The following is a 14,714-nucleotide window of genomic DNA, read 5'->3' on the forward strand; positions in this document are numbered from 1 at the left end:
AGGTAAACCTCAGGGTCATGAAGTCAACACACAATGTGATGTTACCTTGAGTCTGCGTAGGATGGCTGCCACCCTCTTCTGCAGGTTATCCCATCGCCTGTTCCCATTATGCACCATTTCTCTGAGTCGGCAGGAGGAGTCGGTGCGGTTCTCACGGGCCAGGCGGCGGTACTGCTTGTTGATCAGCTCCAGCTGGGTCAGACACTCCTGCACCTGACGCTGGAAGGCCTGCAACAAAAACACAAACATAACCATAAACACACAAATTATAACTGTCAAAAGGATGCAGTCTATTGTATGATTTTTGTTTTACATGCATGCATAAAGAAGAAAAGTTAACAGGGGTTAAACTGCAGTAAATGCTGATCTAGCCTAAGAAATGAGTGGTTGATAAAAGCTGTGTCTTAAAATCCTGCAATTTTTTGTGAAATTCTATGTTTAACTCAAATGAACTTTCCAATCAGGCACAAACAGGGCAGCTGGCAATAGCCCAGGCCAGACTGCCGCAGGAATGTGCACGTGCAGAGTGATGGACTGCAGCAGCTGAGCAGACCAGCGCAGACAAGTTTAAGTAACATGTGACACTTTTCTGTCTTTCCCTATTTCCTCTACTCTGCAGTGACCGTGTCTGTCTGTAATTCTTTTTGCTAACATGGAGAAATTAACCATGTGACAGAAAAAATTAAAGACATCAATGTGTGCACAAATTAATACATTACATCTACAACTAGACATGCATTGGCTCTGTATATTTTTGTAAGTGACACACTTTCAGATACAAATTCAGTATTAAGTATGAAGTAATCAAAGAGCAACTATCTGTATTCTACTCTCTTTTTGCTAATAAATCTGAAGTAAACAAACCTCAAACTTCTTGAGCTCTTCTTTTGCGACGGTGTAGAGAACCCCAGAGGAGTTAGGCAGAGCTGCTGTCCTCTCTGAAGTCTTCAACCACTCCTCAAACCTGGAATAATCATCCAGAAACTTCTGCCACAACCTCCATGTCTCCTCAATCCTGCATAGAAAAGGTTCAGATATGAGGGAACAAGTCATGTCATAACTAAATATTCTGCATGCTTTTTATTTATTTGTATTAGTGATGGCAGTATTACTGGTATACTTTGTCGTGTACATGTATAATGTACTGATGTCCAGATTTGACACATACACTTTCATATGAAATGGCACATCAACAGCAAATCAAATGACTGACAGGGTTTCATCTCCGCTGGTCGTGTTTGTATGTGAATATAATATATAAGATAGGGTTTTTTAAAATCTCAGAGGCACTGACTTAAGCCTCCGCTCCATGGACATGGCGCAGATGTTTCTCCAGCGTCTGTCCAGCCCCCTGGTGGCCTGCTGGATGGAGTCACACTCAGTCTCTGTGGAGCAGGCGTCACAGTCGTGGAGGAGGACTTCACACAGATTCAACACGGACGCCACACCTGTGCTGTGTTTCTCTATGTCCCTCTGCAGATCCTGAAAGTCATACATAATAGTAGCTAGATTTTTGCAGCACTTAAAGATTATATGTGTAATATTATGTGCTTGTCTGAAAGCAGTTAATGTTGAAATGCATGCTGTTTTTACATAATAAAAATAAATAAATCAACAAATGCCTCCTAAAAGCATGCAATAAGAACACAGTCAACCTGTGTTAGCTAGCTCTGGAGAGTAAAGAGGTCAGTGGGGTCTGAGAATCCAGTCCAGATTTAGAGCGGCATGTTGGCAGCAGGAAGGATACTGATACTGACTGTAGGCTACAGTAGCTTTACACAAACAGCCACAGATGAATGCATGAGTCATGGTAGAACTTCCTCTTCAATGTCATATCTTTTCCACCAACTCTGTTTGAATCATGTTGTGAGTTATGTTCTTCCCCTCAAACTGTTTACATTCATTTTCTTGAATTAATGTGTGCATGAACATTATGTTTCTGCAGATGTTTGTGAAACTGCAGGTGTATACAGTATTTCTATAAAATGGGATATTAACACCATAATCCCATCAACATTTTTTAAGGGTTTTCTTGGTTGTTATATTATTTATTATTTTATTTTCACTGTATCCGCTCCAAAGATTAACAGTATTCTTTATCTGAATATAACTTGTTTTATAATATTGTACTTGTCAAAGTAAAGAGTTCTGATAGCCTGTGTTTTGTCCCACTTGCCTGCTGCTGGTTGAGTTTCCTCTGGATCTCCTGGTCATCACATGTGTCATAGACGATGGGCCTGGACAGCTCGGTCTCAATGTGAGCCAACCATGAACGCAGGCTGCTCATGTTTTTATCTAACTGCTGCACCGCCACCAGAGTCTCCCTCAACTTCTTCACCCTGGTGGAGAAACAGAGTCAGAGAGAGTGTCACACATGTGACAACTGTAAACAGACAGGGAGACTGTCTGTTAGAGAGAAAAATATGCTGATAGATTCTTGCACATGTTGCTCAGTCAATGTAACGACATACAAGAAAACATACAGTAAACATATCTGGTAAATCTTTCATTTAATTGAAGGGTGAACTAAAAGCAACAGATTATATCATTTTTAAAAGCTGGAGAAGATGTAGAGATTCATAAAAGTATCACACAAAACATCTTCAGCAAAGTGTAAACTTTTGCTGGAAAAACAAACAAACAAACATGTAAACCAGGGAAGTGCTTTAGTTGACGATGGGAACAGTCTGAACACAATGCAAGTTTGGATGTGGTGTAATGGAAGAATAATGGAGACTGGGGAAAAAAACATTTCTATGTTTAAATCCCAGCTAAATGTAGCAGAAGAGTAATATGAGTATGAGATTATTATGTCTATCTGAGCAAATATTTTTATGCTCTGTATAGATTTTCTCTTTTTTGGGAAGTGATGAAACCTCACTTGAACCCTTAACAACAACTGGAATCCATTCTGGATCTGTGAAAGCCTGACATTTAAAACCCCTTAACACTGCAATCCACAAAATGTGAAACATGTTTATATTAGCCATCATCCAACCATCTTTACAACCGTCTGTCCAGTCAACATTCAACACCTCACCCTGCAAAGCAATGCAACTCTCATCATGTCACCAGACAGACTTGATAAGAATGAAGGTGGCGGCCATTGATTATTGCATAAGCAAACTTAAGACAAATATCTAAAAAACAAAAGACACATTTAGCAGCTCTACTTTTATTTGCCATCCTGCAGCTCTCTTATGCTCTATATCAGCTGCTCACCATGTCTCAAAATTGCTAAACCTGCTGTTTAGTATCTCACAATGCAACATACTGTCGGACGCAGTTGATTTACTGTCTAAGACTACAAGACTATATTGCCTCACTTACAATCCAATGAACACTGTACTTGGTCAAACATAAGCAACTTGTTGCACAAGGCTGCAATGCTTCATTGCATCAGCTCGGTTGCACTGTCAATCAGAAAATGATGCTATCCACTAACTAACACTCTTACTATTGTGTCAAGTGTCTGGAATTTATTATACTGTCCAGTGTGACAATCCCCACCCTGGAAACCCAGACTGGTTAAAACAACACAATATATTTTATCTAACAATATAACATAGATTGTACATACTAGTTAAACCAGTTTTGCATTCAGCCATGAAACTAAAACTAAATACAATTTTAAAAAATCATCAGAAAAAAAGAAGCAAACTTAAAATACTCTTAAAGTTGATCCTGTAAACACAACATAACATAGCTGTGAAAGTTCACTAGAAACATTTGCATTGTATTGTAGGTACATGAGGCTAGTTAGTTCTTTAAGACTGCTGATTTTTGTTTTGTTGTCAGATATAAATTCTCAAATGTTTCCTGCCTGTTGATATCGCAGTCGCAGTCTGGCAGGTCCTCGCTGGGGTATCCTGCCATATTATCTGTTCCTAAATCCAAAACCATGGGGGCGCGAAATTCCCAAAGACAACGTTAACGCCGGTAAGCGTTACTGTGTCGAAGGAAAACACTCTTCTCTTTGGTCTGTGTGCTCCACATGGGATTTTCTCTAAACTCTGTCTTTGCAGAGGGGGAGGGCCAGCAGGTTGTAGCAGGGTGGCACAACTGTGACTTATCAACTGTTGCTCTTCAAGGTTAAAAAAAAGAGAACCCCAAACAGGCGTGCGTTGATATGTGTGTGTATGTGAGAGAGTGTGACTGCCTGAGAGTGACAAGTACTGCTGTTTCTAAAAGGAGACTTACAGTCAGAGGCATGTGCTGCAGAGCTGGCCTGCCTCACAATTCGAAGCACAACATACACACAAAAGCAAAGGCTGTAAGCTCCACGCATGTTGGTAAACTTTGACGGAAGTGCACAGCAGAAAAGAAAGTCTTCTGGAGAGTTTGCAGGAGAATAATAGATCCTTGTTACAGCAAATAATAAAAACTCCAGAAAATGTTGTTAAATGAATCCACCTGATAAAAATGGTTTTCTTCTCTCTATTTCAGCTACAAACCATCTCTCCTGTTGTTTTTTAGTTACGGACGGATATAACAAACAAAGAGAGTGCAGCTGTCTGTATTAGGTCAATCCTTCCCTTCTTCCCTCCTCCAGGACCGTCCCAGAGGCATACAGCCGAACAGTTGTGGGGGAAGGGTGGGACGGGACAGTTGTATTTAAAGTTTGCGTCAGCTCACTTTCATTTCAAAACATAAAGAAATATGTTCAATACAATTTTCAATAAAAAAGGTCAAGGTAAAATCAAACTGAAAATGAGAATGACAAGTCTGCAGCAAATTCAATTTTTGGGATTGACCCAATAGAAAACTAGTAAGCATAAGAGACCAAAAAAGCACAAAGACACAATAGAGGACAGATGAGGAATGACCTCTCTTTGCTTGGTTTACAGTTCCCCTGAGTGGAAGCCCCTCTGACACCTGCAACAAACTCAGGAAATGCCTCACAAGCATTGTGGGAAAATAAATTCCCGTCATGTGCCGTAGTGATGGAAACCATGGAAACAAACATAGGCTAAAACATGCCATCGCTAACTTAAACCTTTCTCCACCAGGAGGAGTGATGCACTATGTGAAATAAAGAGAAACCACCTTGATGAAGTTACATTTCCCTTGTTATTGGATAAAATAATTAAGAAGTCATCCAACTGTGCTAAATTTTTATCAGAGAACAAACAGAAGGCAGACGATTAGTATATGTGCTTGTTTTTGGTGGTTCAAATACACACTTTTGCTACTGTTAAACATCACTTCTGATCCTGTGTTCATCCAATTCATCCTTTCTATGATCTGTGCAATAAGTGACTTTATTTATGACCCTAAACCATATTTTTGATGCATTTTAGGAAACAAAGCACTATACAAGTAATATCTGATACTGATTTAAACTGGATCCTTCCTCTTTTCCAGTTTGCCAGTTTTCTCTTCACCCTGACAGAAACCACACAATCTCTGCCATCAAGCGACACTCTCTCGTGGTCTTGAGAGTCTTGTGAACCCACCTGGCAGCGATGAGATCCAGCAGGTGTTGCCAGCGCTCGCTGACTTTGCTGAGTTTGTGTTGGATCTCGGCAGCCTTGCTGTCTTGGCTGGCCCTGGCCAGGCGCTCACCCATAACCTGCAGCTGCTGCTTGTTCTCCTGGGCCACACTGATCTCCTCCTGGTAATCCTGAGGTAGAAAAAAAGCAAGCAGGTTAACACAGGGAGGTGTGATTGTAGTGTACAGTTTGTGTGTGTGAATGCAACTGTGCATTAGGGCTGCAGATGAGACTAAATTAGCCTGTCAAAAGCTAGTGTAGTGTTATTTTCCTGAGCAATGCACTTTCTACTGAGGAAATATTTACTGTCATGTAACTGCATTCAAATGATACTTTTTAAGAAATGTTTTAATCAGGCACTCTTATCACTGGCAAGTTCAAACCTGCTAATAACAAGAAACTCTTACGCACATTCTTCTAACTCTTAATCAGAAAGCTACATAATAGTAATGGGCAAATACATCAGTCAGTGGATAGACCTGCAAAGTTTTAAGTCAAAACAATCCAAACTCAACTCCAAGCTCTTCTGCATGCATAGATGTGCTCATTAATTTTTGCTTCTTTGCATTTCAGGTATAATTTCGGTTAGGACTGTGTGCTGAAATCACCTTGCGCAGCTTCTCAATCATCTCCTCAATGCTGATGTCTCCATTCTGAGAGACCTTGCTCTCCATCTGTGTGAGCCATTCACACAGCTCCTTGTTTTTCTCGTTGAACACTGCCCACTCATTCAACTTCTCGCACACCTGCTGCCTGCGCAGGGAAAGCTGAGGGGACAAGGGTTGGGGGGTAAAGGGGTATTGTTTGGGACGGAAAGGGAAAAGGAAGGGTGGGGAAATGAGAGAAAGAAGGAGCAAAGGAATCCAGAGAGAAGAGGAGAAAAAGAGTTAAAACATGAGAAAGACGTGACAGAATTTTGCAGTAACTGAATGAAAGAAGAGAACTGGTGAAGGATAAACTGATGACATAAAATGTATAACTATAATGTACCACAGTGTCATTATTTAATGCTTTGAATCCCCTTTCAGTCTTGTGCAAACAGCCCTTGACAATAACACACTCCTGTGGGGCCTGTGTTGGCCATGGGTATGGAAAATTCACCACAGCTGAACTCTGTCAAATGTACCGCAGCTGTGAGCACTGTCTATCTTCAGCAAGGATTAACATAGATTACTTCACATGTCCAGTATTTGCTTCAACTATCTGTATTATGCAAAACGCATAAATTAAAGCGTAAATTAAAATCACTGTGTGCCTGAGATTGAGAATATACTCTCAAATGTACTAAAATTAAACATTAGTTTTAAGATTACACAGAACAAACCCATATTAATTAGGAAGACAAAGCAACACTGGCTTTCTCAAACACCATAGTAAAAAAATATAGGCATGTGGGTGCTGTGTGTATCTTACCTGGTGGCAGACCTCCTCCCACTGGCGCTGTAGCAGCTGAAGGCGTTCCTGTAGGACAGTGATGTCATCTGCGCTCACCACGCCCTCCAAAGAGTCTCTTAGCAAGAACAAGGAAGTGAGGTCGTCGGTCCAGCCCTCCACACTGCTCTCCAACTCCTGCATCCGCATGACAGGGCAAGAAATTATGGACCACGCACAGATGATCAAGCCTTAAATGCAAACAATATTTTTATAGTAGTGTAAAGAGTCACTTCCTATCCAACAACCACAGCCACAGTCAAACAGAGCAGGAAAATTCACAAGCATGTCTTGCAGCTGCTACTCCCTTTGAAATTATAATGAGGAAAAGCAAAACTACAAACTGACAGTGAATATTACTGCAAGGCATGTCACCCAAAAAAGATTTATTTTAAAAGCAAGGATCTGAAACTGGTTTTCCGAAAATAGCCTAAAAATAAGCGAGAAATGTAACAAAAAATGAAAATATACCAGCTAAATACAAGGTTAAAGGCAGGATAAGGTAACAGAGGCATCCAACCTTGCATCCCCTCCTTCTCTGTCTCTGTGATGGTTTTGCTGCGCTGTAATCATTTGTAGACTCAGAGAATGTCTCTATTGCGCAACACACAAAATAGGAAGCTCGCACATGCAAACACACACATTCATACATACACCCCCACTGCAAACAGGGATGCTTCTCTCGCTCACTCTCATGCGCACATACACACACTCTCTCTATTCCTCCCCCCCTCGCTCTCTTTCTTTCTTTCTCTCTCACCCCACCCCCTCTCTCTCCTCAGCTGATGCTATGTGATGCTACACTCACAGCCCTCCTCCTCCCTGAGGAGTTGAGGACATGTCATGCATGAAACATGACTGCATACAGTGTCCAGTGGTTAACACAGACCGCGAGTGAACATAATGTGAATTCTCTTGCACATCAGACATGATAAGTGTGGAAGCAAACAAGGATAATGTGAGCAAGTCAATTTGTTCATTCCAGGCATAATTTCTGCCTAAACCATACTGGTAAATATTTATTATGACAAGCTCTAATTATACAGACACATATAAACATTTTCAAATTATTTCAACACCAGAAATTTGGTTCCTCCACAGGAGAAAATGTTATACAACTAGCAGACTGAAAACCAGTCCAGAACAAGGTCACACAATGAGGCAGCAGCTGATAAAGTTTTTTTTCATTGATGCTGGTCTGTTTATCTGTTTGTCCCAGATTAAGGGGGTAGAGAGAGAACAAATCTGTCTGTGTCTATGTGAGCATGACAGTGTTTGAAAAAGAGAGACCAAGACAGAGAGAGCGAACATCTGTCTTTATATTATGTATACAAGAGTAAAAGACAATGGGATACTGAGTGAGGAGAGTATGTACTGATGAAAAAATGTGTTTTATATTCTACTCACCTTGCACCTGATTTGCTCAGAGTGTAGCTCTTCATGGTGGTCGGGCAGCAGTACAGACAGCTTCCTCTTGAAGGCCCTTAACTTCTCCAGTGACGTGTCTATACCCTTCTCACATCGCTCCCAGTTCTACACACACAAACAACAAGAATTAGAGCAGAAAAACACACACACAAACACACACACATATACACACTGAAACACATGCAGATTGCAGATCTTTTCAGACTCTAAGAAGTTGCTATTTGCTGCAGCTGCACTATTGCTGGCATCGGTACGAGTAAGCTGCAGAATACATGATCATAACCTGACACACATTTTTTACGCACACATACACATATCTACTGAGGCTGAAGTCAGATGACATTAATCATCATGCTGTCGACTGCCCACTCCGCTCTGAACCCTGCCTGCAATACCATGAGAGAGAATGACACAGCACTACCTCAACCACCAAAGAAAAGAATGAACACAGCTTCATAACAAAAAAAGGGGGGTTCTGCTCCAAAGGGCACAGATTATAGCTATTTTTAGAATCTGAAAAAGCAGGGTAATATTTGGTAAGAAATGCTGTGGGAAAGTAGCATACCTAAAGCAAGAGTCATGGTGAAAGAACACTCAGGGCTGGACTAGAATAGCTATAGTAGCTGTCCTCTAAGTGCAAACCAAGAAGGACAGAGAGAGTAACTAAAATCACAGGAGAATGAGATCAGGAGGAAGACAGAACCACCTTTTCACAAAAAATACAAAATTCCTGGATGTATCTTATAAACTGCGTCACTCAGTCCCCATTCAACACAAGGCACTATCGCAGCCTGTAAAATCTTCCATGCAGGGTGTAAATCATTACAGCTCACTGCACAGTCTGCATGTGCGTGTGTTCATGTGGATGTGTGCCCTGGGCTGGCATTTTATCTTTGAGCATGTGTACCATTTTTTAATGTCCAAGCATGGGGGTGTGTGAAGATTTGCTTGCACACATTTTTATGGTGCTTAATTTATCTGAGAACAGAGGCGACTGTGCTCTATCTCTATCCTTCACTTACTGTCAGAACTTGGTGCAATGCTGCATAATTCAGGTGATAACCTGGTTTCACTGCTCTGCATGTACAACTGGCCAGGCTCATTAAGGGTTCAGATGGACCAGCACCCTTCAGCATTCCTCACAGCACTAAAACTCTACAGCACAGTAATACACAGCTTCTAGCTCAGCTTGCAACATAGACTCAACTCAGTAGTACAGTATGTCCCTAATAATATACATCATACTGCACCCTATCTTTTTACCCTCAATACTATCATTATGACAATCAGCATAGGAAAAGTGAATAATAATAAGAATGAAGGTAAATTGAAACTAGTACAAGAAGTCAGTACAATCTGTATTTTAAGTTGTCATGTGATTTTTGCTGGCACAGGAAGTAAGGAGAGCAACAAACTACAAAAGAAGAAGGAATGAAGCTTTACTGTTTTTCCAGGTGTAGCACTGACTGACCTTGAGCAAGCCATGCAACTCCCTTCTCTGTTGGTCCAGGCGGTGGTGGGCGTGCCTCCACCTCTCCTGGATGTCCATCAGCTCTGTCTGCAGCGTGGACTCGGCCCTGGCGTCGGCTGCTAGCAGCAGGCTCCTGCCAGCCTCCACCGTCAGGATGTAGCCTCCCTGTTGTCTCTGGAGCACTCGCTCCCTCAGCTGCAGGAATATGGACAGGGACAGCGGACAGAGGGGGTACAGGTTAACTAAAGGAGTCTAAGGTTGGAGATGGGGGGAGGGTTTATTAGCAGGGATTTGATTAGGTTAGGTTAATGAAGTGTTTTATTAGTAATTTGAAATAGGGTATATCTTTGTGAAGACTTCATATATAGATTTCAATAGATGAGTAACTATTTGCAGTCCATCTAATAAAAATGCAGACTATTCAAATAAGCTTTATGAAAAAATAATTAATAGACATAATCCACCTGCTAGTGTCCAAAATTAATTTTTATCAAAATTATAACTGGCAGTGATAATAAAATCATGAATATTTTAGATAGACTGATGTCAATGGAGATTTGAATAAGTTAGGTAAAACCTCTTCCATTGTGTAACCTACCTGTATCTGATCTAACAGGTTCCTGGCCTGCTGCAGAGCGACTGCCTCTCCTGGCTGATGTACATCCGGGTCTCGGGTCACTTCCTGGAGCCATCTTAGAAGCTTCTCTGCCATCTCCCGGTAGTTCTGCCACTGGCGGACCAGACTATCAATAATGCCCCTGCGCTGCTGGGCCCGCCTCACTACACCCTGCCACTGATTGCTCAGCAAGGCCAGCTTTACACTGAAATCATCTCTGTTAGTGGGACAAGAGTAAGAAAATATATATATTTTTAAATAAATTTTGAATCTGGAATACAATACCATTCATGTCCACTATTCACAGACACTCTCACATGCAGAAGACCAGAAAGAACAAATCTAATTGCAACTAGTTCACTTCTAAAGTCTGAATCAAAGTTATAAAAGACGTTCATGTTCCTATCCTGTAATTTAGGGCTTTTAACAAGCAGTTTACATGTTAAGCACATATGCTGCTCACACCTTGATAGATGTTTCTATTAAATTGGTAAAATTGTGATTTAAGATCATGTGTGTCTGTGCATGTCTTTACCTGTCATCCACATGGCCTTGGTCCAGCATATGATGTCCATCGCTGATAATGGAGTACAGAATCTGTTGTCTGCTGAACATCTCTGCCTGGAACAACTGCAAGTGTACAAATACAGAAACATCAACATCAGCATTGTTCACACTCAACAACCTTTAGTACATGTCATTCATTCACACTAAAAGCACCCAAACACCCAAATACAAACAGTATCTCTCTGACCTCGTGGTCTCTCTGCTGTTCCAGCAGACTCTGGTAGTTGCCTGAGATCTCAGCAGCCAGCTTCTGTTCAGTCTCAGACAGGAAGTCCATCCAGGCTTCACACTTCTGGAGGAAGCTCTGATGCTGGAGCAGCACCGCCTGCAGTTTACTGGAGAGGGACAGAAGTAGTCCACAGTGGGATCATCACCAACAGGAACACATGAAAAGATTGGTTCCACTTTATATGAACTTTACATGACTTAATTGATCATTTATACATATTTTTATACATATTTTAAGCTCAGTTATAAACCATTATACAATTAAAGGAATTTGAGAGTTGTTGGGTTGTAAGCCCTAACATAAGTGAAGCATACTTTTCGATAGAGCCAGTGTAGTTCACTTTGGCTTTTTTCACAAGCCAAGAATGTTGGCTCTCTTTAAATTAGAGAGTACAGTCTAAACCTGTTCTGTGTGAAAAGTGCCTTGACATAACTTCTGTTGTGATTTGGCACTTTATAAATAAAACTGAATTGAACTGAAAAACCTCTTTATTAAGCACCACAGGACCTGTTTGACCATCTACAACTATTACTACCCTGAAAGAAGGCTGCAGATCATCATGGTAGAAATATTTAAGAATTCATTATTTAGACTTTTATTAATGACTAACATTTCCAACTATGGGCTTTGCTTTGCTTCCACTACATTACAATAATTTATTGTGTGTAAAACCTCATAAAAATGAGTACTATGATCATGTGTAATGTGTTTGGTTTAGGTACCTGAACCTCTCGGTGAGGTGAGCGGAGTGAGTGGCCCAGGCTCTATTGAGGCTCTGCAGGCGTTTAACATCTCTGTCACTGACTGGTAGTCTGTACACCAACTCATTAACACGCTCCAAGTCTGGAGACAGACTACTCAGCTTCAACAGATGGACCTGAGAACACATTATCAGATACTGTTAGCAGGAACATCTCAAGACCAGCAACCAAGACAAACAGAGAGAACATTTGATTTCAAATCAAAGATCTGGAGGCAGCGTTTTTTTGTACCTTCAGTTTTTCCATACGTGTCTCAACCACACTGAGCTCTGGTGAGCCAACTGGGTCAGACTCTTTCAGCACCTCCTCAGCTTCTTCAGCCTGATGAATTAGTGTGTCCAACTGCTCTCTGAAACCCTCATAGGCCTGAGATCCAGACTACAAACAGCCAGATAGTCAGAGTGAGAAAAACAACAAATAGCAGAGAGAACAGTGTTCAGGTGATGGACTGTATGTCATTTTGCTCATGCCCTCCTGACCCTACCCGCAGTACTTCCTGCTGCCTGTGAAGTGCGTGCTCCAGTGTTGCTAGGCAATGTGTGAGTGACAGGTGGTCTGACTGGAGGGCTGCAGAGGAGGAGGCATCTACTTGGCTCTTCAGCTGTTCTCCTAAAGCCTGCAGCTGCTGGAGGGACTGCTGCACCGAATCCTGGTCGCCAAGGCACTCCTGCATCAGTAATGTCATCAGAGAGGCAGGTTAGGAAGAGAATCATTGGATCAACAGTACTTAAAACTATTGACGTACAGACAACGGGACTACGTATTCAATGTAAAGACACAGTGGAACACAGTAAATATAGAAAGAAAGCTTGTCATATCCTACACGCCATGATTTAGGAGAAGCAAGACACATTTTTAGTGTTTATCCAGTGGGTTTTAAGAAGGTTTCTATTGTGTGTAAATGTGCTAAATTTTCTCAGAACAAAAAGAGGATTATGTGATTCTTTTTCCTCATGAAAATATATTTTTCTGAATACATGCAGGATCAGTAAAACAAGGGTTGTTTGTCCCGTGGGTTTTGGTCAGCAATAGCAATGGAAAAACAATTTGTGTACATCAAGGCATATTCTGACATTTTGGATCAATTTACTGAGTTTTACTTTTTTATCTTTTGTATCATTCATTATATCGTCTATATCCTTTGTTACAACTGTTTAAAAGAAGGCAGCCATGGCTTCATTATTTGTATGTTGTCTCAGTATGTCCAAATAAAAAGAAAACAAACACCAATAACAGTTACTGGTTTCAAGAACTTAGTTGACATATACCAAGTGTTTCCATCAGTGATCCTTGGTCAAAATAACGGCCTGCTTATAGTATTAGGACAGTGTGTCTCTAGACATCACCAAGCACGGCTCTACAAGCCCAGTGTGACACCGGGGGATCCCTGTAGTGTAAATCAGGGGCCTGTCTTTCCCTTCGCAGTCTCCCTCTCAAAAGGCTTTTGTTAGATTGTGCTGTGAATCTACATTCAAGCAGACAAAAGAACAGGGTGCAGTTTGGTATTCTGCAGGGGGGATAGAGGCTTTGTGAATCCGTATAGTGAGCTGACAAGCCTTTTCACGTTATTCACAATTCCTTACTAACCAAATGAGACTGACAGTGCCCAAGAATTTCAGTATTTTTCTAATCAAAAATGCAGATGTCAACATTTTTTAGATTTAGTTACAAACTGACATTAAACCTGGATTCTAAAACCAATAACTATGAAAGCAAGTGGATTAGCTTTGACCCATCAACTAAAAAAGCTGACTCAATCATACATTACATTTTTTTCTTTTTTTTCCAGGCACAGACACCTTTATTGACAGTGGATAGACAGGAAATTCTGGGAGAGAGGGAGGTGTGTGACATGCAGCAAAGGTCCTCCGGCCGGGATTTGAACCAGGGTCCGCTGTGTACGTGGCATGCGCTCTTAATCACTCGACCACCTGCGCGCCCACATTGTTTTATCTCTACTTACATCACAATCCTTTATCCAAACGCAGCTCTCCTCCTCTGTAATCTCCCTGTCGGTGGCGCTCTTCAGCAGGCGATCAGCACGTTCCTCCTGTTTCTGGACTGCTGTCACACACTGGCCGTATAATGTCTTGTAGCGCTGCCACAACCCGAGCAAGGCCTTACTGCTCCTTAACTGCTCTGAGATCTGCTCTAGTAGACAGTTCCACCTACAACAGAGCAGTAGAAACAAGTTAAGGCTCACGGCTGCAATTTCAGGGACACGTTCTTCAAAACCTGTTTTGCCCAGCTACCTAATGTTGACGTCCCGGAGAGCTCTGTTAAGTGTTTCAGCCACAGACGGATGGCACTCTGTCAGTAACTGGTGTGTCACAGAGCCAAACTTCCTCAGACTGCTCTCCTGTTTATCCATCTCCTCCTGCAGGTTCTGAGGGACAATAGTTGCATTTCATTTTCAATATTGCGATATACATTTACTCAACATATACTGTTGGAAGCACTATAATCAGTTTTTTCAGGGGGTGCCACTTGATCAAAATCAAGAGAGCCATCTAATTTCTTGCACTCCTCACCTCCAGACTTTCCACCTGCTGCTTTACTGCCTCTAGAGACCCGTTAAGGAGGTGCAGCCTGGACACAGAGTACCTCCCCTCCATCAGGTAACCATTAATCTCCTCCGCAGCTCGTCTGTACAGCGTCCATTGCTCCAGCACTGACCGCAGACTCACCTTCATCTGACTTATCTGCAAGGAAGGGTGAA

At 41.6% G+C, this 14,714-nt stretch overlaps 1 protein-coding gene across 4 annotated transcripts in view; it reads right to left on the minus strand.

The window, feature by feature from the left end:
* Positions 1–14,714, minus strand: part of syne1a (spectrin repeat containing, nuclear envelope 1a) — a 118,247-nt gene that overhangs the window by 9,650 nt on the left and 93,883 nt on the right. For 3 of the 4 annotated variants that reach the window (XM_062437171.1, XM_062437172.1, XM_062437174.1), the window contains 18 exons: positions 14,527–14,697; positions 14,248–14,381; positions 13,959–14,163; positions 12,480–12,662; positions 12,227–12,373; positions 11,957–12,111; positions 11,193–11,340; positions 10,974–11,068; positions 10,421–10,655; positions 9,823–10,017; positions 8,331–8,456; positions 6,906–7,061; positions 6,101–6,259; positions 5,457–5,623; positions 2,177–2,339; positions 1,295–1,482; positions 865–1,015; positions 46–228 (listed from right to left, as the gene is read on the minus strand). In XM_062437171.1, the coding sequence (XP_062293155.1) occupies positions 46–228; positions 865–1,015; positions 1,295–1,482; positions 2,177–2,339; positions 5,457–5,623; positions 6,101–6,259; positions 6,906–7,061; positions 8,331–8,456; positions 9,823–10,017; positions 10,421–10,655; positions 10,974–11,068; positions 11,193–11,340; positions 11,957–12,111; positions 12,227–12,373; positions 12,480–12,662; positions 13,959–14,163; positions 14,248–14,381; positions 14,527–14,697 (2,961 nt within the window). Of the gene's footprint in view, positions 1–45; positions 229–864; positions 1,016–1,294; positions 1,483–2,176; positions 2,340–5,456; positions 5,624–6,100; positions 6,260–6,905; positions 7,062–8,330; positions 8,457–9,822; positions 10,075–10,420; positions 10,656–10,973; positions 11,069–11,192; positions 11,341–11,956; positions 12,112–12,226; positions 12,374–12,479; positions 12,663–13,958; positions 14,164–14,247; positions 14,382–14,526; positions 14,698–14,714 lie in introns of all 4 variants that reach the window. The other variant, XM_062437170.1, reaches the window with a different exon arrangement.

The sequence above is a fragment of the Scomber scombrus genome, chromosome 17 (assembly GCF_963691925.1).
Source record: "Scomber scombrus chromosome 17, fScoSco1.1, whole genome shotgun sequence".
In the NCBI taxonomy this organism is placed as follows: Eukaryota; Metazoa; Chordata; class Actinopteri; order Scombriformes; family Scombridae; genus Scomber; species Scomber scombrus.